Source organism: Rhinolophus sinicus, chromosome 5, assembly GCF_057876585.1.
Source record: "Rhinolophus sinicus isolate RSI-liver-muscle chromosome 5, RSI-T2T, whole genome shotgun sequence".
Lineage (NCBI taxonomy): Eukaryota > Metazoa > Chordata > Mammalia > Chiroptera > Rhinolophidae > Rhinolophus > Rhinolophus sinicus.
The window spans coordinates 6,922,582-6,949,484 of NC_142505.1; the positions used below are offsets into that span (position 1 = coordinate 6,922,582).

General features: G+C 40.3%; 1 protein-coding gene across 5 annotated transcripts in view; it reads left to right on the forward strand.

The window, feature by feature from the left end:
- QRICH1 (glutamine rich 1) overlaps positions 1 to 26,903 on the forward strand; it is a 41,251-nt gene that overhangs the window by 10,507 nt on the left and 3,841 nt on the right. For all 5 annotated transcript variants that reach the window (XM_019723898.3, XM_019723899.3, XM_074312376.2 and 2 more), the window contains 4 exons: positions 14,189 to 15,223; positions 20,130 to 20,307; positions 20,934 to 21,088; positions 22,443 to 22,557. In XM_019723898.3, coding sequence (XP_019579457.1) covers positions 14,189 to 15,223; positions 20,130 to 20,307; positions 20,934 to 21,088; positions 22,443 to 22,557 — 1,483 coding nt within the window. The remainder of the gene's footprint in view (positions 1 to 14,188; positions 15,224 to 20,129; positions 20,308 to 20,933; positions 21,089 to 22,442; positions 22,558 to 26,903) is intronic.

The following is a 26,903-nucleotide window of genomic DNA, read 5'->3' on the forward strand; positions in this document are numbered from 1 at the left end:
AGACTAAAGGAGATAATAGACAAGAAAGCATCTGGGACATGGGGATGCAGTGACTTATTCCAATCTTTGTAAGGAAGGAAGGGCACAGGAAAGTTAGGTAAGAGAAGGCTGACTTTTGGTTCAAGAAATTATTCTGTTATTTTACAGCTTGGACCTCCTTTTTCATAAAATTAAAATAGTTTGGGATTTGAGTTTAAAGTGTTGTTTGAGACTTTATGTTCAAGATGGCTGATTGAGATCACCTATTAATATCATCTTCCATAAACCCCTTGTAAATAAAAGAAGAAATGTAAATAGTAAAATCCATGAGATAAGTTTAATATGGTAGACTCGTAAGAACACATATTTTCGCCATTCTGTGTGACTAAGTAGATACTAGAAGTGCTGGAAAAAACAAAGGCCATCCACAAAAAAACCCCATTAAATCTGAGAAATTACTAAAAGAGGGGACGCAGACAGAATCGGGTGACAAATGAATTCATGTAGGAGAGAACTTTTAGGTGAGGTAGAGCAGTTCTTAGGGTGCCCTGAGCCTAGAAGTGAAGAATAGAGCCTAAAGGATCCCCTGGGGCAGTCTCAGACCCATGGCTTGGGAGTTGACAAAGGACACACACGTGACTACATACATTGTGAATAAATGTCAGGTGCAGGATGAAGGTGACGCTGCTGATTGGTAGGGAAAGGATATACTCCCATTTAGTGGAGTAAGGCAATCTGCTCTTCTTTTGGAAATAAAGTCAGATATTTCTCAGAATACAAATAAGATACAGATGGCTTAAAAGTTTAGATAAAAACAAAACAATAAAACCATTAAAAGACAGTATTGAAAATTTTTGTACTTTTAGGTTGTGGAAAGCCTTCCTAAAGAAGAAAGTAAACTGAGAGATCTTTTCCCAGTCTTTTTTACCCTGAAGAAATCCTTGAAATAATTTTCAGGTCTCAGGGAACCCCTACATAAAAATTATATTTACAGATCATGGAACGTTAGCTTAATTAGCAAGTTAGAGATATAATAATTCAATAATAATTGTCAGTGCTCTTTTGATAAGAATCATTTTTTTCTGTGGATCTACATTTTGGCCAAACTGTTAGGCTACTTTTTGTTGTGATTCCCTTCACATAGGTTATCAATTTTAATTCAAATTATTAGTATAGGTAGAGGAAACCTCATTTTTTCCTTTTTAAAAAAAATTTCTCACTTGAGGTTTTTTTTTTTGGTTGTCTTTTTCAAGTACTCCTAAAAATCTTATGACAGATTTTTACTATACAAGTTGCTGAGTTATGGTTTGTGGTATATAGACTTGTATGTGCAAGCGTAGTTTTTTCCCCTTCTATTTAAAATTAAAAATGACCTTTTAGTCAAGCTTTCTTGGGTCAAAGTGTAGTTCAGCCTAGCTTATCTTTCTTGAGACTAATCTTTCTTTCCTTTTCATAAATTTTAAAAATTCTTAAGGCAAATATATTTTCATTAATAACTGGCTTAAGCCAAATGAGATTTAATTTTTCTAAAAGTTGGCTCTGCAGATTTAATTTAAATATTAAAAATTGATGTTAACTAATGTTACTTACATAAAAATTGAATGTTACTAAATCTAAAGCTGAATTGAAGAAAATTGAGTGTTACTAAATCATAAGTCAAATAATAAAAATGTGGCTGAAAGTACAACTTTATATAAAACTCTGAAAAACATTTTCTTAGTGACATCAGACTAAAATATAGGCACATTAGACTCAAATATAGGCACAGCAATTGTAGAATTATTGTACACACGTTGGTTTCTTGATCTTTTTTATAGGTCTGTATATACTCCTTTAAAGTATAATTATTTTGGGCAGGGGGGAATGTTGGGGAACAGTGCTTTTCCAGGGCCCATCAGCTCTAAGTCAAGCTGTTGTCCTTCAGTCTAGTGGTGGAGGGCGCAGCTCAGCTCCAAGTCCAGTCGCCATTTTCAATCTTAGTTGCAGGGGGCGCAGCCCACCATCCCATGTGGGAATTGAACCGGCAACCTTGTTGTTAAGAGCTCACTGCTCTAATCAACTGAGCCATCCGGATGCCTTATAGTATAGTTTTTGCAACTAAAAGCACAGTGAGGCACAGGGAGGTTGTCATAGTCTGACAGCTGGCATTTGCACCCACACTGTTTTAACTCAAGCCTATGCTCCTAACTAACTAGTGTTTCTAACACGTAAAGAACTCGTACAAACTAGAAAAAAAAACTAATCAAGTAGAAAAATGAACAGAGGGTACAAGTAGACAGTTAATCGAAGAAATACAGGTAGTATTAAATAGGCATATCAAAATATGCTTTGTGCTACTGGTGATTATGGAAGTATAAATTTTTAAAGTGAAATGTATCATCTAGGGCAGCAGGGATATGAGAGCATAATAATGTAACTTTCTTGGAAGTGAATTTGGCTATACTTGTCAAATGTTTTAAGTGTGCATACCTTTGGCGTTGCATTTGTGCTCACAGATATATGTTTATATAAGGATATTCACTGCTGCATTGCTTATAGCGTAACATTGGAAACAAGTTACTCTTTCAATGGGGGGGGTGGGGGAAATGGCAAATAATGCTTCAATTGTAACAGCGTCTTGTCCTCTGTGATCAGAAGAATGAGGTAGACCTATACATATTGACAGGATAGGGTGTTTAACAAATCCGTGAGCGTCAAAGTTAGTATCATTGGTTAACATAGTAGCAAAGCCCAAAACAGTAATTGGACTGGGCAGTCGGGTGCTAAGGAGAGCTTGAATTTCTTTGTAATTAAAAACACAAGTGTTGCTTGGAAATGTTTTGCTCTTTGAACTGGTAGGTATAGGACAAAGATTATTAACCTTTCCCCCCATCCTAGACATTTCCATGTGCCTGTGTTTACATGGAAAGCCCTTTCTTTGCTAGATGCTTGAGTATAGCAGTGAACAAGACAGAAAGCTCCTTGACTTTGTGCAGCCTACATTATAGCTGGGAGGCGATAGGTGATACCTAAAAAAAATCTTGTTATATAGTGATAATTCCAAAGGAGAAAAAGCAGTGGGGATGGCCAGGGTAAGTAAGTCTCGATGTACTGGTGATGACATTTGAGTTAAGACCGAAGAGCGTTGGCAAAGGTGGTTATCTGAGGAAAGAGCATTCCAAATCAGAACGCCCTCAGGTGGGAGCCTGCTTTTTGAAAAACGGCAAGAAGGCTAATGTAACCAGAGTTCACTGGGTGAATGGGTGAGACTAGAGTGTATGCACTGAAATGCAGCACTGAGCAGATCTGCCTTCTCAACCCAAATGTTAGAGGACTCTGCCCCATAGCATTGTGTCTCAGCCTAACTCTTGATAAGAATAAAAAATTATGTCTATATTAATATTATTTGAAATATTAAGACAATTTACTACCTTGAGGGCGGAGGCTGTTTTCTAGATTGCTTTTTTAAATTAAATTGTGGTAAAATTAGATTGCTTTTTAAAAACCATTTGTCATCACTGGCTCTGCTCCTCTGACTTCATCTTGTCTAGCCTACGAGCAGCACATATTATATAGATTGTTGAATTTGACAAAGGAATTACATCCTTAGAACAGTTTTAGTGAATTGCTGGGAGACGAAGGTATATGTCAAAGGTTAATTAGAAGAGTAGCTGTCTGAATTAAATTGTTCCTTTACTGCCTCCTACTATCACACATTTCTTTTTTTTAATGGGGTGACAGTTGTTAGTAAAATTACATAGAATTTCAGGTGTACAATTCTGTATTACATCATCTATAAATCCCATTGTGTGTTCAACACCCAGAGTCAGTTCTCCTTCCATCACCATATATTTGATCTCCCTTACCCTCATCTCCCACCCCCCACCCCCCCACACTCACATTTCTGACCACCAAATGTGTGGGTTTTTCCCCCACACTGACCAGTTCTCTAGCACTAGCTGACTTTCCTACAATTCAGTTCAGTTCTGACACTATCTACTAGTAATTAGCATCAGATACCACAAGTTAAGGGATCAGTCCCATAAGACTGACATCCACTTAAGACACAGTCCCAGGTCCCAGGACTTCTGACTTGATTGGCTATAAATTGGGGTTCTCACTATACCTCCTTTGGTTCAGTAATTTGCTAGAAAAGCTCACAGAACTTGGAAACACGTTTACCGGTTTATTATATAATAAAGGACACAGATAAACAGCCATATAAAGAGTTAATAGTGTGAGCTCTGAACAGCAGGGTTGCTGATTTGATTTCCACGTGGGCCAGTGAGCTGTGCCCTCCACAACTATCGTGATTCCCCGAAAATAAGACCTAGCTGGACAATCAGCTCTAATGCATCTTTTGGAGCAAAAATTAATATAAGATCCAGTATTATATTATACCTGGTATTATATTACTATATTATATTAAAGACCCTGTCTTATAGTAAAATAAGACCAGGTCTTATGTTAATTTTTGCTCCAAAAGACGCATTAGAGCTGATTGTCCAGCTAGGTCTTATTTTCGGGGAATCACGATAGATTGAAGATAACAAGCTGCCGCTGAGCTTCCAGAGGGGGAGCTGGATGGCTCAGTTGGTTAGGGCACGAGCTCTCAACAACAAGGTTGCCGATTGAATTCCCACATGGGAAGGTAGGGTGCGTCCCCTGCAACTAAAGATTGAAAACGGCGACTGGACTTGGAGCTGAGCTGCGCCCTCCACAACTAGATTGAAGGACAACGACTTGGAGCTGTTGGGCCCTGGAGAAGCACACTGTTCCCCAATATTGCCGAATAAAATTTATTGAAAAAAGAAAAAAGAGATACATAGTGCAGGAGCTTTTGTCCCCATGGAGTTGGGGTACACTACCCTCCTGGCACATGGATATGTTCAACCCAAAAGGTTCCTGAACCCCAACTTTTGGGATTTTTATGGAGGCTAAATCATGTAGGTATGATTGATTAATAACTCAATTTCCAGCCCCTCTTCCCCCTCCAGAGAATGGCTGGTGGGTTTGAAAGTACCAAGCTTCTAATCATGTCTTGGTCTTTTTGGTGACCAGCCCCCATCCAGGAGCCCAAGAGTTGCCTCATGAGAACACAAGATGTTCTTAGCACCTTTATTATCACTTAAGAAATTACAAAGCTTTTAGGAGCCCTGGCCAGGAACCAGAGACAAAGACCAAAATATATATTGCTTATATCGCAATATCACCGCTGCTTATGTCTATTTAAGATAGGGAGGCACCTTCTGAAGACAAAAGGAAGCATTCCCATGTAAAGCCTTAACAGTATGTACAATACTAGGAAAGGCCCAAGTTTCCTGTTGCTGGCAGGTCTGCCTGAGCTAGGTGAAAGAGGTTCATTTGGAACTTCCCTTTCAAGAGCCCTCTTGAGTTGGGTACTTTCCTAAAGCATTGACATGGAGTGAAATGTGTGTGCCAGAAGGAAGGCCCACTGATGGTGAATCCTAGGGGTTGGGTTTCACTTAGCACCTGTAGAATTGCTGTTTCTTCTCTGCCCTTCCACAGGGCAGAAACTGAGGCTTCACGTAAGGCTGGTTCATCAGTCTGGCCTAAGTGAAGGATGTTTTGGGAAAGGACTTCACAGCACTTCTTTTGTTGCCAGAAGTAAGGTTCTCAAAGCTTCAGTGGCTCAAAGTGCACCTCTTCCTCATTTGTCATCCCAACCTCTATCCTTTTTCTTTTTGCTGTTGCACATTCCCTCCATGCTGGGACATTCCCTAACCCCCCATTGCAGAGTAGAATTGCTGAGAGTGAGGAAGGAGGTAATTAAGAGCCAGACTTGGTCCTTAAACAAACATGCATTTGGTCTGCCTCTGCTACGTTAGTTAATGTCATCTTAGGCAAGTGGCTTAACCACTTTGAGTCCATTTCCTTATCTATATAAAGGCATTACAAGAATTTAGGTGTTGTGGTTACTTTGAGTATTACATAAAATATCAAGTCCTAAGCACAATGCCTGGCACATAGTAAGCCCTCCGTAAATAAATAATAGTGCCGCTGTTTTCGTCTTCCTCTTCTCTTCATTAGTGCCAAACATTTATTTATAAATAAGTATTCCGTTTGCCTTTTTTTTTTTTTTTTAAATAAAAAGCATACAGTGTTACAGATGCAGTTTAAATTTCTAGTACCCCTCTGTGAACACCCACCTCTCCCAGGGTAAATAATGAAAGTTTTGGTATGATATTTTCTGTGTTCATCTGGGTTTTGGGTTTTAGTTACAAATACCAGGCAGCATCCCCCCTCCTTCCCCTAGTGGACTCAGAAAAAGAATTGACTGAAGGATAGTAGATAGCTCAGGGAATTGATGGGAAGGCCAGAGAATGGGTCCTGCAGGCCACAGAGCCAGGAACGGGACTCAAGTTGCGTCGCTAGCCTGCGGCAGAGATCTCAGCCATACCACTGGGCACATCCTTGCCCTGTTACAGTTTCTCCTTGGGATTTATGCCATCCTGCTCCATTTCTGCCACATTCTTCCAGTCTCACCAGAAAATGGAGGTTGTGGTTCCTGTTGCCTCATGTAGCTCCCTTCTGAGTCCAAGATTCATGCAGTGTGTCTAATTTGGGAATCCTTGGTCACATGCCTGCACTCTAGCTGCAGGAGAGTTTAGGAGAGAGATCCTGGCTTCTGCCTTGGGAGGTAGCACTCATAATATAGTGCATTTTACAAACATGGGTGTGCAGCCAAAGACAGGATTCAAATCAGCTACTCTCTCACCCTGATCATCACTTTGGATCAGTGAACCTTTTGTTTATTGCTGCCTTTTCTAGCCTTCCATGTCCAGTCTTTTACCCACATTTAAATCTCTTCCCTGACCATGTTTCTAAATTCATTTGTATAAGAATTTGGTAAATGTTTACTACTTGAATAAAGACCACTTTCAGAGGAGCGTTCTTTGAACAGTGAAATTTGACCAAGATCCCTAAGGTTTTGCTGACTAGTTGTTAACAAGGCACAAGTGGATTTGGATCCCAGGTGCTATGATTCCTCACCTAGCAGGGGTGGGGGTGGGGGGGTGTCTTCTAGCACACTGAGCACTATTGTCAGCAGTCCCTCCTCATGAAACTCAAACATTAAATAGAATGGAAGCCGTATATGCTATTGTAAATTTTCTGGTAGCCTGTCTTTTAAAAGGGGAAAAGAGGTGAAATTGATTTTTTTAAATCACATTTTATTTAACCCAATATATTATTTCAGCATTTAAGCAGTATAATATTACTAATGAACTATTTTTCCTTTTTTTGGTATAAACTTTTGCAATCTGGTTGTCTTCTGCACTTGTCGCACATTGTAGTTTGGACTAGCCACATGTCAAGTGATTGCTAACTACCTGTAACTAATGGGTATTGGACGAGTACAACCTAAGAAAAATGTGAGAAGAGTTGTTTCTTATTTCTTGTGGAAATAAAGTAACTTAAAAAAGTGTTTATGAGGTGGAATTTGGAAATTGACCCAACATATAACCCAGTTTATTCTCCTTTAAATAAAGTATTAGTTTTATACTCTTTAAGTAGCCAAAAGGAAAAAGAAAAATCAAGAAATGGTATTATTTAGATATGTGGTTTTTTTTAGCTTTAGTGATTGGAAGAAAAGATTCCTAATGAGATAATGCATGTGTTACTTTATGGTTTCTCACTGTACCTTAGTTGGAGTACTTAGTCCTTAATGTTGTGTTGAGCTCTGGATTACTTAGGTTCTGAATGACACTGAGGAAAAAGAAATAGATTATTCATATGCAAACTAGTTAAAAGCCTACACAAGTGAGGTCCAGTAAAACTTCTAAATTTGGGTACATTAGAATCACCTGGAAGGTTTCTTAAAACAAAAGGCTGCCCCCCCACCCCCCCCATTCTGATTCAGTAGTAGGTTGAGTCAGTTCTGAGAATTTGCATTTCTTTTTTTTCCCCAGTTGTATTGAGATATAATTGACATGTAGCACTGTATAAGTTTAAGACATACCGTTTAATGATTTGACTTATATCATGAAATGATTACCACAATAAGTTTAGTTAACATCCATCATTGCATGTGTATAAGGAAAAAAACTTGTTTTTCCTTGTAATGAGAACTGTTAGGATTTACTCTCTTAACAACTTTCATGTGTACTATACAACAGTGTTAACTATAGTTGTCATGTTGTTCATTACATCCTTAGTACTTACAACTGGAAGTTTGTACTTTTTGACCACCTACATCCAATTCCTCTCCCCACCCCCACTTCTGGTAACCACAAATCTGATCTCTTTTTCTACCATGTTTCCCTGAAAATAACCTAGCCAGACAATCAGCTCTACTACGTCTTTTGGAGCAAAAATTAATATAAGACCTGGTATTATATTTATTATATTATATATTATATTAAAGAGCCAGTCTTATAGTAAAACTATAAGACCGGATCTTATGTTAATTTTTGCTCCAAAAGATGCATTAGAGCTGATTGTCCGGCTAGGTCTTATTTTCGGGGAAACACGGTATGAGTTTGGTTATGTTTTTCAGATTCTGTATATCAGTGAGATCATACAGTATTTGTCTTTCTCTATCTGACTTACTTCACTTAGCATAATGCCCTCAAGGTCCATCCATGTTGTCCCAAACAGCAGGATTTCCTCCCTTTTTATGACTGAATAATATTCCATTGTATGTATATTGGGGGTGCCAAAAAAATGTGTGCAAGTGGACACTTTGGTCAGTGTTGCTCAAGCAGTAAGAGTTCGCTGTAATGAGAAATGTCTGGACGCTGATGGTAACCACTTTGAGCACGTCTGTAATTGCAGAAGTCAAATGTGACTTGTATTCATCTTCTGTTATCAGTATATATTGAGTATTATAATTTTAATAGTTTTTTCCTTTTCTTAAAATGTGTGTACATTTGTTTGGCATACCAAAAAATGGTTACCATCAGCGTTCAGAAACTTCTGATTACAGCGAACTACTGCTTGAGTAATATTGACCAAAGTGTCCACTTGTATACATTTGTTTAGCACCCCCAGTATCTATTCCATAACTTCTTTATCCATTTATCCATTGACAGGCACTTAGATTGTTTCCATGTCTTGGCTATCGTAAATAATGCTGGTTTGAACGTGGGATCAGATATGTCTTTGACAGTGTTTTTGTTTACAGAGAATTTGCATTTCTAACAGATTCTTAGGTCAGCACTGCTGCTGCTGATCTGTGGACCATGTTTAGAAATACTTTCTAAAAAACTTTATTGATAATATAAGTGAAATAAGGAATCTAAGAAAGAAGTCATGAAAAGAAAAGAAACAGAACTAGCTCAGAAGTAAGATCTAGTCCTGGTTTGGTAGCTGTACAAAAGACCCAGAAAGCAGTCTGTCCAGGTTGAAGTAGAAAGAATGCTCAAAAGAAAGTAATTAGCACTGTATACGTTATATGATCAAGAGCCCAGAAGTACAGTTATTTTAAGTGTATCCCTTCTGAACAACAATAACAAAAAGGCAATTAAAAACTGGAAACGGTGGTGGAAAGTTCTGATGGAAATGTGAAGGTAACTAAAATAGATTATGTGGTATTAATAAAAGGTAAGAAACAGTGCTTTTTGAAGCAGTAAAACCAAACTCTTTTCCCCAGAAGTGTCCCCCTTCTTTTTCCTAGGATACACTAGACTTAGGGATGGTCTTTTTCCTTTTTGTGTTTCTTGAGAAGCATCCTAAATCTAGGCTTCAAACTGCTTTAAAAAATTTTTTTGTTTGTTTAGATCTCTCAGTTGGTTTTCTGAACTAAGTATTATAACCTTCAAAATTACAGTCAAACCCATTAAGAAACAGAGTTAAAAAAAAAAGAAAAAAGAAAAAAAGAAACATAGAATTAATAAAAATAAAGCACAGTACCAACTTCTGAATGCCTTGCCTTTCTTAGAATTTTGCCTTTTCCTTTTTTTTAAGGAATCTTTTCAGAGCTATCTTCAAGTAAATTTTTTTACTTTGCTGAGTTTCCAAATTCTTACTATGACCATGTAGTAATTATCTAATCAGATAAAAACTGTTTTATAGAAATAAAAAATGTAAAGGGAGGTAATCCAAATATTATTTAATTTCTTATTGACTCAGGATACTTCTGAATAAAAGTGATGAACATATCTGATTTCTTATTCACTGTGTTGACATTGGTAAATGTCAGAAAGCGCTTTAACACTTAGCTCTCACTCCCCTAATTTTCAATTTTAACTACTTCAGCTATAAAATGCCATTAGATTATTTAGGCTTATTTGTTTTGGAGTATTCCTTAGTATTTCAACTGACTTGTTTCTGTTGGAAGCTTGAGTAAGTGGTTTCTAAGACAAATTAATTAAAAGACATAGAGTAAAACCATGAAGGATATGAGCTGTGATTCAATAATGATAACCAGATTTTTGAAAATTTTTAAAAATCAAGTAATAATATAGTTATAAAACATACTGCGTATTTAACTCTGTAGCAGTGGGTCTTAAAGGGTGATTCAGGACCTGGTGGTCCCCAAAACACTTTCAGGTCATAGCTGTTATTATTATAACACTAAGGTGTTGTTTGCCTTTTTCACTCATGAATGTACAGTGAAGTTTTGCAGGGCAATGTGTGATGTGTGCACAACAGATTGAATGTAGAAGAATCCAGCTGCCTTCAGTTAAGTCAGCCAGTAAAGAGGTTTGCAAAATGTGAAACAATGCACCTCCCACTATAAACATTTTGTTGTGGCAAATAAAGTTATTTTTCATAAGAACATGTTATTGATGTTAACGTGATTGGTTTATGTGGTAATTTTTAATGAATTAATATTTTTAAGTTTTCTAGTTTTAATTTCTAATACTATAAATATCAGTAACTATACCCATATAAACAAAAGCTCTTTGGGTTCTTCAGTAATTTTTTTTGAGAGGGTCCTGAGACCAAAAAGTTCGGAAAACTGCTGTTCGATGGTAATTAGCTTCATAGTTTTCTTTCTATCCTCAGTGTAAAGCACCCGTTCTCAAACTTGAGCATGCACCCGTCACTGGGGTCACTTGTTAACATACAGATCGCTGGAGACGTTCCCCAGAACTTCTCATTCACTAGTTCTGAGGTGGGCTGAGAATTCTAACAGTCTGGGTGGTGACGCTGTTGGCCTGGGAACGACATTTTTTAAGACTCACTAGTATAAAGAAATAATGCTTATAAGGAAGAAAATCTGCTTTTTGAGCACCTACAATATGTAAATAAATATTGATTTATACTCACGCCAACTCTGTAAGGAAGTAGGCATTCCCTCCCTTTTTATACACCTAAGGAAACTGATACTTAGAGGACTCACAGCCAGAAAAGTACAGCCTTAATTCCAGTTTGTGACCTTAAGGCCTGTGCTCTTTACACAACTTCCTTGCTTATCTCTCTTTTAAAAATTAGTAACAGCTTTATTGAGATATAATTCATTCATTTAAAGTGTATGGTTAAGTGGTTTTTAATCTATTCAGAGTTATGTAACCATTACCACATCAATTTTAGAATATTTTCCCCACCTCAAAAAAGAAACCCTGTACCCATTAGCAGTTACTTCATATTTTCCCCAAACCCCTGCTCCTAGACAACCACTAATCTACTTTCTATTTCTATAGATTTCCCTATTTTGGACATTTATATAAGTGGAATCGTACCTATATAGTCTTTTGTGAGTGACCTCACTTAGCATAATTGTTTTCAAGTTTCATTTGTGTTGTAGCATGTATCAATTTCATTCCTTTTTATTGTTATAATCTGTTGTATGGAAATACTACATTGTATTTATCCATTTATCAGTTGATGGCTTTTATCATTTGGGTCCTTTACCCTTCTTGGCTGTTATGAATAATGCTGCTGTAAGTATCCATGTCCAAGTTTTTGTGTGGACACATTTTTAATTTCTCTTGAGTATATACCTAGGAGTAGAATTGCTGGTTCATATGTTTGTTTTTCATATCTTTGTATGTTTAACCTTTGATGAATTGCCAGACTGTTTTCCAAAGTGGCTGTAACAATTTTACATTCCCACCAGTAGCAGCATATGAAGATTCCAATTTCTAAACATACTCTCCACCATTTGTCTTTGTTTTATAGCCACCGTAGTGGGTTTCAAGTGGTGTCTCATGGTTTTGATTTGCATTCCCTGATAGCTAATAATGTTGAGGAACTTTTCATGTGCTTGTTGGCCATTTTCATATCTCCTTTGGATAAATGTCTATTCAGAGCCTCTCACATTTGTTTGTGTATGATACGAGGAAGATGTCCCACTTCATTCTTTTTATATGGCTTGCCAGTTGCCCCAGCACTACCTTTGGTTATCTTTTGTGATGTGTCTCCGTCTGTTATTAGATAGATACAATCTCTCATCTGTCTTCTTGTTTTCTACTTTCCTAATTCCTACCTATGTTTAGAGTAATTTAGATATGTGTGTCTGGTGGGGAAAGCTTTCCTTTTAAAAATTACATACAGGTAACCCCCATATAACATGGTTGTTAGGGTCCTTAAAAATGCCGTGTTACGCGAATCCGTGTTATACGAAACAAAGAACTAATACGAAAAAGGAGGTTAGGTTCCAAAATTTTAAAAAACATACTATTATATTTTTATAATTAAAAGAAATATCTTTATTAAAGCAATTTTCACCAAAAGTGTAACATATTAATATGTATTAAATAGTGTTTTCTTTGTCATCACTATTGTGTTTCCCGGAAAATAAGACCTAGCCGGACCATCAGCTCTAACGCGTCTTTTGGAGCAAACATTAATATAAGACCCGGTCTAATTTTAATATAAGACTGGGTCTTATATAATATAATATAATATAATACCGGGTCTTATATTAATGTTTGCTCCAAAAGACGCGTTAGAGCTGATGGTCCGGCTAGGTCTTATTTTCCGGGAAACACGGTAAGCACCATTAACCGAAGGCATTTTCTTTTTGACAAGATATCTTCATCCTCTGAACTTAATACTCCATAAACAAAATGGATTTAAAATTCTAATACATTTTAAAATTTTGCAGTCAAATCTGATACGACATCCACCCTTGAATAAAAAATTTCAAATGAGATATCTTTTGCTCTTAAAAGCTCTTATTATGTTTCATGTTGTTCGGGAATTTCTTTAATTCTCAAACCGTGTTAGAGTGAAACCGTGTTCTAGGATGCCGTGTTGTACGAGGGTTCCCCCCAATTCTCGAACCATGTTAGAGTGAAACCATGTTATAGAAGTGCCGTGTTATACGGGGGTAGCTGTACTATTGCATAGCATCTCGTCGTGCTGCGTTATGTGCTGACGTAGCAGCCATAAGATGAGTTGCATTGTTATCACAAATGTAATTCAGGATATCACACATAACCTTCCTTAGAGTAAATGATCAGGAATCTTGTAAGGTTTTTTTAATAGCTTCTCAATTAAAACAAACGTATCTTAAATAAGCACTCTGACAAAACAAATGAACAGACAAAACAAAATCAAACTCATAGATACAGAGAACAGATTTGTGGTTACCAGAGGGGAAAGGGGTTGGGGGAGTGAAGTGGGTGAAGGAGTCAGTTGTATGGTGAAAGATGGTAACTAGACTTTTGGTGGTGATATCTTTGTAGTGTATACAGATGTTGAATTACAGTGTTACTCACCTGAAGCTTATGTAATGTTATATACCAATTTTACCTCAATTTTTTTAAAAAGGCACTCAAAGGAATCATTGAACAGTGCCTGCCTTTTACCAGTAAAGTTGGAGATCTTTCCGAAAGAATTTCAGGAGTTTTATCTCTACTGTGTTTTCTACCAGTTGTCTGGTGGGACTGGTTTTGATCCTGAGTTGGGAATTGAATGCCTGTGGAACATACTTGTCTTTCTGACCTTTTAGAACAGTGGTCCCCACGCTTTTTATCACTCACTCCATGGATAAACTATTTTTTGAATATACACATAAGTATATATTTCTAAATGATGTACTTATACTACTGTACCAATATGCAAAAACAGAGGGATCATATTTTACAAGAAGAGTAAACAAAGGGAGCGAAGGTTTTGCTCTTTCCTTTGTAGACAATGCAGCGTAGTGCTGGAGACTTCGGCATGTGTTTTGGGAGTTGTGGCCTCCTCAGAAGCCCTGGGTATGGCAGCTCTTCCCTTCACATCACCTGGGCTTCGGCCTGAGAGCCTCCCTTCCCTTGAGAGATGGATTCTCAGTGTTGCCTGTTTCACTTACTGGTGCATCTTATCGCTGCAGGTACAGGTGCAGGTACAGCAGTCTCCGCAGCAGGTCTCGGCTCAGCAGCTCTCCCCGCAGCTCACTGTTCACCAGCCTGCTGAGCAGCCCATCCAGGTCCAGGTGCAGATCCAAGGCCAAGCACCGCAGCCGGCAGCCCCTTCCATCCAGACCCCGTCTCTGCAGAGCCCCAGCCCCTCGCAGCTGCAGGCGGCCCAGATCCAGATGCAGCACGTGCAGGCGGCCCAGCAGATCCAGGCTGCAGAGATCCCAGAGGAGCACATCCCACATCAGCAGATCCAGGCGCAGTTGGTGGCTGGCCAGTCCCTTGCTGGGGGTCAGCAAATCCAAATCCAGACCGTGGGTGCCCTTTCTCCACCACCGTCCCAGCAGGGCTCACCGCGGGAAGGAGAGCGGCGGGTTGGCACAGCCAGCGTTCTCCAGCCAGTGAAGAAGCGCAAAGTGGACATGCCCATCACTGTGTCCTACGCCATCTCAGGGCAGCCGGTGGCCACCGTGCTGGCCATTCCACAGGGCCAGCAGCAGAGCTACGTATCTTTGAGGCCAGACTTACTGACAGTGGACAGTGCCCATCTGTACAGTGCCACCGGGACCATTACTAGCCCTACAGGAGAAACCTGGACCATCCCTGTGTACTCTGCCCAGCCCCGGGGAGACCCTCAGCAGCAGAGCATCACCCACATCGCCATTCCCCAGGAAGCCTACAACGCCGTGCATGTCAGTGGCTCGCCCACGGCCCTGGCAGCTGTCAAGCTGGAGGATGACAAGGAGAAGATGGTGGGCACCACGTCTGTAGTGAAAAACTCCCATGAAGAGGTAGTGCAGACCCTTGCAAACTCTCTCTTTCCAGCACAGTTCATGAATGGCAACATCCACATTCCAGTGGCTGTGCAGGCTGTGGCAGGCACTTACCAGAATACAGCTCAGACTGTCCATATATGGGACCCGCAGCAGCAGCCACAACAGCAAACCCCCCAGGAGCAGACGCCGCCGCCACCGCCGCCGCCGCCGCAGCAGCTCCAGGTTACTTGTTCGGTAAGTGCAACTTCTCTGTAGGGCAGCCTGCTCCCTCAGGGCCCAGTGCAACACAGAACTTACCTGGCAACCTCTAGCACCTGGCTTGTTTACTGCAATGATGCAGGTAGTTAACGTTTTAGTTGGGGCAGGGAAGGGGCAGAAGCAGCAGCTGAAGCTGTGCAGCAGTCAGGAGTTCTAGTCTCAGACCTGGAGGTAAATGAAAAGACCGGTAACTGCCTTGGAGGTTGCCCGGGGTGCTTCATTGTAATGTCTTTTTAGGAAGAGCAGAGTTCTAGATAGACACTAGTGGGACACCCCAAGTGTTACCTTGTCCCAGCAGCTACCTTCTGCATCACCAGTGAACAGACCTGGTGGAACCCCTGTAGTGTAGCCCACAGACTATAAACTCATCACAGTGGAGGCTGTGGAATTGTTCCTTCTTAGTTGTCATCTGTGGACACAGTGTAGGTGAATTACTAATAGAAGAGGTGAAACACCTCCTGGTTGGCCTATTACAAGGGATCACCTTTGGGAGTCTTGAACAAGCCACCTGTGCAGTGAGATTGTCCAAAGGTGTTTTTATTTTCCTTAAAAATAATCAAGATAAGCCTTGGTTAACTGAGTTTTCTGTCATGGCAGCTATGTTGAAAATTTCTTTTTTACTTTGAAATAATTTAGATCTACAGAAAAGTTGCAAAAATAGAACTCTGTTGAAATTTAAACTTGAAAAGTGTTTGTCTCTTTCATCTTTCATAATGGTTAATCTTCTTAAGGCTCTCATCTTGTAAGACTGTTGGTAAACTTTCTGGCCCCTTTTCTAGCAGACCTCTAGCGTGGATGTGGGGCTCTGGTCTCAAGGAACTGCTGAAGACTGCCTCAGCGGGCCTCCTGGGAATGCTTGAGAGGGAGCCGCCGTAAACAAGGCCCTGCTAGACCAGGGAACACGCTCCTGAACGCAGGCCCTGGTGGATTACACAGCCACTGACTGAGTGCTTTCAGAAAGGCAACAGTATATTGTTTGAGGTGACTTTGTTAAGGGACTATTAATTACCCAGTTGTCGGGCTTAGAAGAACAAGACGGAGTCATTGCTTCTGGTGGCTTATAGTCTGGCTGTAGGAATAAGAACAAGAACATGATTTCTGTTTCTTTGAATTATTTATAAGGCAGCATATCAGGTGTGACATTGTGTGCCACACACAAAGACAAAATGGGAATTCACAAATCATTCTAGGTTAAAAAGTCAGCAGAGGCATCTTGGTGCGAAAAGTGGCATATGCTCTCTGGTTTATAGCAGATTGACAAGAATGGAGCAGCCTGAGTACGAGTCAGAGATCGGAAGAAGGGACATGGCCTAGGGCAACATGAGACAGGAGCTGGGAGAGGGGTTAACGTGGGGGCAAAGCGGTTGTCTTCCTAAGTGAAGAGTTGAGTTTGATCTCATGATCTGTGGTGGGAAATTTTTCCAGACTCCTGAGTCTTGGTAACATGAAAAATCAGGTGCAGGTGATAGAATTGGTTACATGTAGGAGACCAGCCAGGAGACTTGTAATGGGGCTCTGTGCTCAGCTTTTGCTCACAGGGATGGAGCTCTTCAGGCCTCTTCTCAGCTCTCTCTTGCGCCTGCTGGATCAATTTGTAGGTCAGGCCTCTTGGTCTCATTGGTCTCTTTATAATTTGCATATTTGGGTCCTTCAGGAGAACATCTTTTCCGGAGTTCATTTTAGTGAGCCCATGTTCTTCAGTTCTATTGTCCCCTTTGGGAAAGTCTTATAGGAACTTATATCAAGTATTATTACTAGAAAAAGAAAAGTTGGGAAGAATACCCATCATGCAGTTTGTCCATTTACACTCCAGACATCCCCTGCCCTCCATATCAGGCTCTGTGCTGGAAAACAGCGATGAATCAGACAGTCTCCGGAGCATTCACAGCCCACGGGGAGAGGAGTTGTGCTGTGATGTCACTTGAACCCTAAAGAGAGCTGATGCCAAAGGACTGTGCCCCTTCGCTCCATGCCTTTTATGACAGCCCTCTTACCATACGCCTGTCTTTAAAACCTGATGATGGCGAAGCCTCCCTCCCTTGCCTCTGCTCTGCTTTACTCCGAGTGCTCAGAGGCCTCACCGCACAAGCTGACTCCACTTGCTACCCAGTTTCCTCTTCACCTCATGGCCGAGTCTGCTCTCGTCACGCGGTTCCTCCAAGCTCAGTCCCAGCCCGCTCTTCTCCCTCAGGGATTTCTGTCCTGCATGGCGCTTCTCAGCATCCTCTAGCTGCTGCTGCTGCTGCTGAAGGTCTAGTCCAGGGGTGTCTAGACTTTGTGCACCGTTTGTCACCAAGGGCCACATGTGGTAAAATACACAAACAGCCGGGCAACTCACTCGAGGTGAAGTACGTATTGCCTCACCTGGTTTATTTAAGTAAACTAAATATATTTTTGGAATTTGCTGCGGGCCAATTAACAATGGATTGCGGACCATTGGCCTGCGGGCCGCAGTTTGGACGCCCCTGGTCTAGTCACTGACACCGCCTGCCAGCACGTTCTCAGTGTCAGTCACATGGTAACTCGCACAGCAGCCTAGTGAAGTATATACTACAGTATCTCCATTTTATAAATGAAGAAACTGAGGCACAGAGAGATTAGACGACAGTGCCAAAGCCACCGTTCATAAGTAGCAGAGTTGGGATTCAACTCGGCATCGGCTGGCCCTGCAGCCCGTCTTGGCCCTTGTGCTGCACCGCCACAGATTATGTCTCCTGCGCGCCTTTCCCTTTAGGGCCCTTCCTACGAGTTCAGCAGCCTGCGTATTTACATGGATTTGCTGAAGATACCTCAGCTCTTCATTAGCATCATCTCTGCCATTGTCGAATGCTTCCCCATCTCAGCCACCCATTTGTTTCAGCCAGAAACCCAGGAGCCCTCCTCAAGTCTGCTTTCCCTTACTCCTCACGTCCAGCTCATCAACAAGCCACGTTGCTTTTACCCTTTTAACCACCAAACTTCTCAGAATCTCTTAAATCATCTCCACTGCTACTGTCTTAGTCCAAGCCAGTAGCACCTGCTTCCACTTTTTGCTCTTCATTCTCCATGGATCAGCAAGAATAATTTTCTTAAAATGTAAGATTATGTCATTTCCCAGCTTAAAACTCTCCGAAGGCCCCATTGTAAATATGAAAAAAACTACACTAGTGTCCAAGGCCTCCTTCCATCAGTAGTTTTCCACCTGGGTGAGGTCATTACTTCTCCTACCCACTGATAGACATTTGGACACGTGTGGAAGAACTTTGGTTGTCAGGGTGCTTGGAAATGCTACATTTAGTGGGTGGAGGTGCCCAGTGGAGGGGCCCTGGCTAACAAGCCAGTAGAGAAGCACTGCTCCACTTGCTCTAGCCCCCACCTACTTACCAGTCAGAATCCTAGATTTTCAGCATGAGTAGACGGTGTTGCCATTGAACAAGGTAGGGAGCGAACTCTAAGGAGAATAGTTCCGGATGGGGTGGGGGGTGGGTTCTCTCTATAGACGTTAGTGTGAGGTGGCTGTGAGATGTGCAGTTGTGGGGATACAGTACCCACTGGGTATATTTAAGGGAGGTCTGGTTAGTGTAGTTGGAGGCACATATTGGCAGTTAGCCGTCATTTCCACAAACATGGAAATCCAAACTGGGAAAGGGAGACTTAACAAGGCAAATTGGTAGTTGAACTGAGAAGTGTGTCTAGAGTGGAGCTCCAGGGTTGATAAACATTTAAGGGCCCGGCATTGGTATTGTTTTGGCTCCTTGTTTAATTATGTTATCAAAGCTAGTAGGATAGTTTTTATTTTTCTTTGTTAATAAGCAAATATATGTGTTATAGAATTATTTTGCTTTCAATTTGAATGGTTTGACATTCCTCAGCCCTCAAATGGAGAATTGGTATGTAGCCAGGTGTGTGAGACCCAAGAACCTTTGTGGGGTATCTGTATTCATGTGGGGATTCCGACCTGGGCGTTCTCTGTACCTTTGTCTATGTAGCTCGGCTGTCAGACCATTGAGGACAGGACCACTCTACTTGGGACCTCCTGTCTTCAGAAAATGTCCTTACAAGTCTGAGCCGTATTATTGAGAAGGAACATGACAAAAACAACCTTAGATGTAGCGAGAGAAGCCATACAGATCTTCAAGTCTTACCCTCTCGTCTTGCAGTGGCAGGGAGAGGGACATGACTTGTTTGTTGTACTTTTATTTCTCTAAACAATGATACTCAGCCATGGTTGGACTTGAGAATCACCTGAGGAGCTTTTTAAAATACTGATAGCAGTAGGCCCGCACCTTAGACCCATTAAATAAGGATCTCTGGGGATTAAGGTTCAGGCATGTGAGTATTTTTTAAAAGCAGTCCAATTGATTTTAAGGGGCAACCAAGTATAATAGTCACTGCTTTGGACACTTGATACTCAAAAATGTGGTCTGCATAGTAGCTCCCTCACTTGGAAGCTTGTTAGAAATGCAGGATTTCAGCTCCTATCTGAGACCTTTTGAATCAGAATCTGTACTTTACTAAAATCCTCAAGTGATTTGTTTGCTCATTATAGTTTGACAAGCAGTGCTTTGGGCCAGTAGTTCTGAGCAGTGACTAAACTTAGGATTGCCTTTTTACATGCGAAGTTTTTAAAAAGACTGATACCTCTTTAAAAAGAGATTCTGAGGTAGAGCTCAGGTACTGGTTTTTAAATCAGACATTCAAAAGTATAGCCAGGGCTGGGAATCACTATACTAGGCTTTGCTATCCCTGGGGTAAGGAGTAGAACTCCAAAGTTTCTTGACAAGTAGGACAGCAAGGAGAAGAGATTTAAAACAGAACAAAGCTATAACATTTTTCTGGCAGTTTTGCCAAACAGCCTGATGCAAAACAGTATTGACACATTTTGATGGTTTCTTTTTCATAGGCTCAAACTGTCCAGGTTGCTGAAGTTGAACCACAGTCACAGCCACAGCCTTCCCCAGAACTTCTGCTTCCAAATTCTCTGAAGCCAGAAGAAGGGCTGGAAGTGTGGAAAAACTGGGCCCAGACCAAGAATGCTGAGCTAGAGAAAGATGCTCAGAACAGACTGGCACCTATTGGGAGTAAGTGGAAGGGAGAAGCGGGTCAACTCTGTCTTAAAATGCAGTGGCACTAAAACAGCAGGAGGACAGAATGGCAGGAAAGCGGTGTCTCTTGGCCCTGGGGACTAGGGAGCTGCATCTGCAACAGTATACTGAACTCCAGGCGAGCGATAAGCAGACCTGACCAGCTGCAGATGAACAGGATTTGTGGGATTTGCCCAAGACCAGGAATTTTGGTACACATAGATTTCTGAAGTCAACCTAGATTCGGGGCAGAGCGACTTCTGGGAGGAGGTGGGAACCAGTGAGTGTGCTCAAGGCTGTTCTTCCTTATCATTCTGCTTATATACTTCCTCTTATTACAGAGTGTGGGTTTTTTTTTTCTTTCATGTTGTGGCCCCAATAAAAATTGTCAGGATATGTGAGGTGGGGAGGATTGTGTAAAGGAAACCCTTGGTGTAATAGGGCATACAGGATTATTGCCTTAGTTGGCCAGTTTTGATCATAGATACAAGTGAGGATTTCCATCCCAGTACCCTGATGGACAGTATCTATCTGCTCTGAGCCCTCCTTTCAGGGATATGAGACACCAATAAAGAGATGATTGTTGCTAGGACCCTCATTGACCTTTGGCACTTGTGTTGTAGGGCGCCAACTTCTGCGATTCCAGGAAGATCTCATCTCTTCTGCTGTGGCTGAGTTGAATTATGGGCTCTGTCTAATGACACGAGAAGCTCGGAATGGAGAAGGTGAACCCTATGACCCAGATGTACTCTACTATATTTTCCTGTGCATTCAGAAGGTAGGAAACAGAACTTCACAGGAGCATGTTTGAGCTGTGTTCCCACTGGGTATTTGCTGATTAGTCAAATTAGTAAAATGACAAGCAAGAGGTTATAATGAGGACATTCTCTTTGAACTGTATTATGTTTTTTAAGTGTGTATTTTTTTAATTGCAAAAGACCTACGTGTTCACTTTAGAAAATGAAATAAATATCAATCATAATCCCACATCTAGAGAAAGTTCGGTTAAAATATTTAATGTATTAAAAAGAAGAAACAAACAAAAGAACAAAGAAAAACCCAAAAAGTAAATATTTGGTATATTACCTGAGAGCCGTTTTTTTTTCCCCATCATGAAGCACTTTTCTTTTTAAAGTAAACATGGTTTGCATAAAAGTAATTCATCCAAAATAAAATCTGGTGCTAACATACAGCTTGTCTTACTGTTCCCTGTGTTAATATAAAATAATTAGAGGAGTCTAGTTAAATATACAACTGTAGTTAGGTTTTCAGGACATCTAACGTGAACCATAACAGAAATTCATTTTAGACTAACAGTTTAGGAAAGCGAAGGTGGATTTTATAGTGTTTGAATGCTCCTGTGGAAAAGCCCACACTAGGATGGGACAAAGCATTTGCCGGTTTGCACTCACCCTCTTGCCTGGGCCTGAGCAAAGTCGGCATCCCAGTTCTTCTTTCTTCTCAGTCAGGGCACTGGGTGAATTGCTTTACGTGCTGTCTCATTCCATGCCTTGCCCAGTCCTGGAAGGCAGACACAGTCATCTCCATTTACAGACAAGGAAACAACCTCTCACGAGTTATTTAACTTCCACCATAGCTAATAAAAGTCTGGCCCCAGAGCCTGTACCATTGTTTCTGCTACCACAAGACAGTGCCTTCCTTGAAATAGCATTCACAGAATCTGCCCCGTTGACCCAACTCTTAAGAGTGTTGTGAGCGTCGGTTCACACAATCTGAAGTGTACTGTGGAAATGTCACGTGCTAGACAGTTTTGACTTGGTGTGTTGATTTATTAAGGGGGAATGGTTAGGGAGAGGTGATGGTACTGGCAGAAAAATGTTTATCTCCCCTGAGAGTCTTACTTAGGAAACTACCAACAACTTTGTGTGTGTGTGTGTGTGTGTGTGTGTGTGTAAGGTTTTCAGTTTATTCATATAAAATGATGATAGCATCCTCACATTATTTTTAGTGTTAACTGAATTCGGATTTGTATCTCCTTTCAGATTTCTAATGTACTCATGCCTTCTGTCTTATTCAATCGCAACAAGGATTTTTCTTTTTTGTGTATTTATACATATTATTTTTGTTTTCTCTTTACTACCAACAACTTTTGTTGATTGTTTTTCTTGTAGTATCTTTTTGAAAATGGACGGGTTGATGACATTTTCTCAGATCTTTATTATGTTCGATTCACGGAGTGGCTACATGAAGTTCTGAAGGATGTTCAGCCCCGAGTCACTCCACTTGGTAAGAGTTCCTAGTCCTTGGATGTCTTTCCCACCTGGGTTTAAAAAAGATCAGCTGCCCGTGTGGCTGGCTGTGAGACAGCATGTGGGTGAGGGTGCTGTAAGCCCCAGGCACCAGCATGGACTTCTGTGCTGCGTGGCTTGATACGGAAGGGGCACTGCTTACCCAACACAGGACCCAGCTGGTCCCGGTGTGGCAAGGACACGGGGTATGCAGAGCGTGGGCTAGTTACTTTTTTTTTCCTGTTAAAATTTATTGATTAGAATCATTGAAAAGATTAAGAATTATAAACTGTTTCATCTAGGTTACTCATGTTACATATTGGGGGCAGGTTTCCATGTTTGAACATATACGCTACATATATAGAACATATATTTTTGCTTTACCCATAGGTAATTTCCTAGGCAGCGTGTTGTGTTGGAAAGAACATAAGTTTTGCAGTAGAATGTCTGAAGTGTTTTTTGTTTTTTTTTTAAATAAACTTTATTTTTTAGAGTAGTATTAGGTTTATAGAAAAATTGGGCAAGGGAAACAGAGAATTCCCATATACTCCCTAACGTGTTCCCCTATTATTATTTTGTATTAGTGTGGTATGTTTGTTACAGTTGATGAACCGACATTGATACATTATTATTAAAGCCTATAGTTTATATTAGGGTTCACTCCTTGTGTTGTACATTCTGTGGGTTTTGACAAATGTGTAATGACATGTGTCTACAATTATAGTATTATACAGAGTTTTCACTGCCCTAAAATCACCTGTGTTTCACCTAGTCATCCCTCCCTCCTCCCCCTGAATCCCTGGGGAGCCACAGGTCTTTTTACTGTCTCCACAGTTTTGCCTTTTCCAGAATGTCATATAGTTGTAGTAATTTAATATGTGGCCCTTTCAGGTTGGTTTCTTTCACTTAGAAATATGCATTTAATGTTCCTGAGTGTGTTTTTGTGGCTTGATGGCTCATTTCCTTTTATTGCTGAATAATATTCCATTGTATGGATGTACCACAGTTTGTTTATTCATTCACCTATTGAAGATTTTCCAAGTTTTGGCAATTATAAATAAAGCTGCTATAAACATTGTGTGTAGGTTTTTGGTGAAAGACTAGGTAGATACACTAATGGAACAGAATAGAGAGCCCAGAAATGGAGCCACAAAAATATCACCAACTTACTTTGGACAAAGGAGCAAAGGCAGTTCAGTGAAGAAAGGACAGTGTTTTCAACAAATGGTGCTGGAACAACAGGACATACACCTGCAAAAAAAAAAATTGAATCTAGACACAGACTTCACACACTTCACAAAACTATCTCAAAATGGACCATAGACCTCAATGTAAAATGCAAAACTATAAAACTCCTAGGAGATAAATAACATAGAAAATCTAGGTTACCTTGGGTTTGGCGATGACTTTTTACATACAACACCAAAAGCACTGTGATCGATGAAAGAAAAAAATTGATAAATTGTACTTCATTAAAATTAAAAACTTCTGCTCTGTAAAAGACACTGTTAAGAGAATGAAAAAACAAGCCACAAACTGGGAGAAACTCTTCTCAAAACACATATCCAATAAAGGCCTGGTATCCAAAATATACAAAAACTCTTAGCACTCAACAATAAGAAAACATAAACTGATTTAAAAATCCGAACAGATGCCTCACTAAAGAAGATATACAGGTAGTAGATAACATTATGAAAAGATGTTTATCATATGTCATCAGGAAATTGCAAATTAAAATAATGACATACCACTATACAGTTATTCGAATGGCTAAAATCCCAAGCACTGGCAGCACCAAATGCTGGATAGGAAGCAACAGGGACTCTCATTCGTTGCTGGTGGGAATGCAAGGTGGTACAGCCACTTTGGAGGACCGTTTGGCATTTTCTTACAAAAGTCAACATTTTCTTGTATGATTCGGCAATTGTACTCCTTGGTATTTACCCAAATGAACTGAAAACAGTCTAGTTAACATCCATCACCATACATAGTTACATGCTTAACCTTTTAAAAAAATTATTGGTTAAACAAATATTTTTGAGTGCCTACTATGTGCCAGGCAGTATTCCAGGTGTAGATAATATTACATGGTAACGAACAGAATGGAGCTTATAGTCTAATGAGGGAGACATTGTATAAATAATCAATTTATGATTAAGTGCTTTGGAGAACAAAGCACAAAGGAATGGAAAGTGTAAAGGGCACAGCAGGGAGGCCTCTCTGAGTGGGTGTCATTAGAACCGAGACCTGAGTAAGTGAATCATGCTACATGATTTGCAGATTTGCAAGTGAAGTGTGGCTCTGCAGTTTGCTTTTTAAAACTTTTTATTATGGAATTTCAAGCACATATAAAAGTAAACTATAAAAATAGATTAATGACACTTCCATGTACCTACTGATTATGGCAAATTTCGTTTCATATATATACCATCTATTCTCCCCTCCCATATTATTTTGAAGTAAATCTCAGACATTATCCGTAAATATTTTAATATGTGTTCTTAATATGTCACAACGCTATTATCATACTTTAAAAAAATGATAATTCCATAGTGTCATTAAAATATGCCCTCTGTTTGAATTTCTGACTGTCTCATAAATGCTATGGTTTTACCTGAGTTAAGGTGCAGATAAGGTCCACACATTGAAAGTGTTAGTGTACCTTTTAATGTTTACCTTTAATCTTTAATTTCCCCCTTGATTTTTTTGTTGCAACGTATTTATGGAAAAACTAGCCTTTTAAATTGTCACACAGTCTATATTTTGCTGAATACATCCCCATGGTGTAGTTTGACATATTCTTTCCCCTATATTTACAGTTAATTGGTAGTTCCATGTAGAGACTTGATTGATTAGGTTTTTTTGTTTTTGTTTTTCTTTTTGGCAAAGTTACATCACAGATGAGTTATTTCCATCAGATGTCCACAGTGCCTGGATCCATTAATTCATTAGTTGCAAATGGTGATATCTAATGTTATTACTTCCTCATTATTAGCTGACATACAAAGAAACTTTCCCTTGTCAACTTTTTGAATTCGTAGCAGTGTAGATTATATAGAAGAGGAAATATAAGGGCTTGTTTCTTCTCCCTTGTTTAGCAAGCATTTTTTATAGGAATGAGTTGGTTTACCAGCTTCCCCCAGTGATAACCAATTAGCCAGATGGTGTTTGTTTGTTTGTTTTTAAGAATCATCGTGAACTAATGAATTTGAACTTATTTAATATGATTCGGTCTATTGCAGGTGTTATCTTTACTGATGTGCAAATTGTCCAATCTTTGGGTATTTGGAGCGTCTTTAAATTGGCCCTTAAGTTGTTTTGACACAACCCTTCTTCCTTGATTTGTGATTTACCAAAATATTCCAGGCTCATCTTGGAAATTTCCTGTCCTAATGTAGAATCAGTCTGTTCTCCATGGGGCCTGTTTATTTTAGTGGCAAAGGGTATTTCAGTACCAAAATCTGGATGCTAGACGTGCTCATTGCTCCTGGGTTGGTCATTGTTTCTAGGCTTTTCAGTGGGCAGAACTAAAAATATAAAAAATGAAAACCAAAATAGACCATTTTGATACTTGTAGTTTACAATCAGAACTCCAAGGCTTTTTTTATATGATGTCTCTATTTGTATCTCCCTTCTCCCATGCCAGGATTCCTGGTTTTCAGGCATTAAAGTTCTCTTTTTAAGTTGTGTTGTTAAGGCGCGATGAAAGCTAGGGAAGTAACACCAGGCAGAATGAACCCAGAGAAAATAGGACATGCCAAGGTATGTCTGGGACCAGTCCTAGGGCTGGCCTTCCATGAGGAGGGCTGTCTTCTGCTACTCCTCCGCTCCAGACATGCCTACCTCATTGTCACTGGGCCATAAAATACAAGAGTAGAGGCAGAGCTGCTCTAAAGAGATGGAAGTTCGCAAATGGAGTCAGAATGCCAGCTTTGGCAAGAACAGAGAAGAGGAATGTGTTGGGCAGAATATTTCTTTCCCTGCTCCTAAGAAGTGGTACCCGCACTGCCTGCCTGGAGAGTCCTGAAGCGCCTGCAAGAGAATGCTGCTGCCTGCTGTTGTTTTGCCATGGCCTCTGTGTCCGGCACACACACGCTGGTACAGGGACTGTGGAATGAGCACATGAAAGGGGTTTGGTGATCAAACTGCTGGCCTTTGCCCTTGCCTAGCTGTTAATTCGCTTATGAACCAGGGTCTTTCAGTAAAACGTGCCCTGTGGGGGACACCTGTAATAGTTGTGAATGCAGTCTCCCCTTGGGATGAGAATGGATTTGTTTTCTAGAGATGGAAGACGTGACAGAAGGTTTAGTAAGGGCAAACGGACATGATACCAGTTCTTTGAGT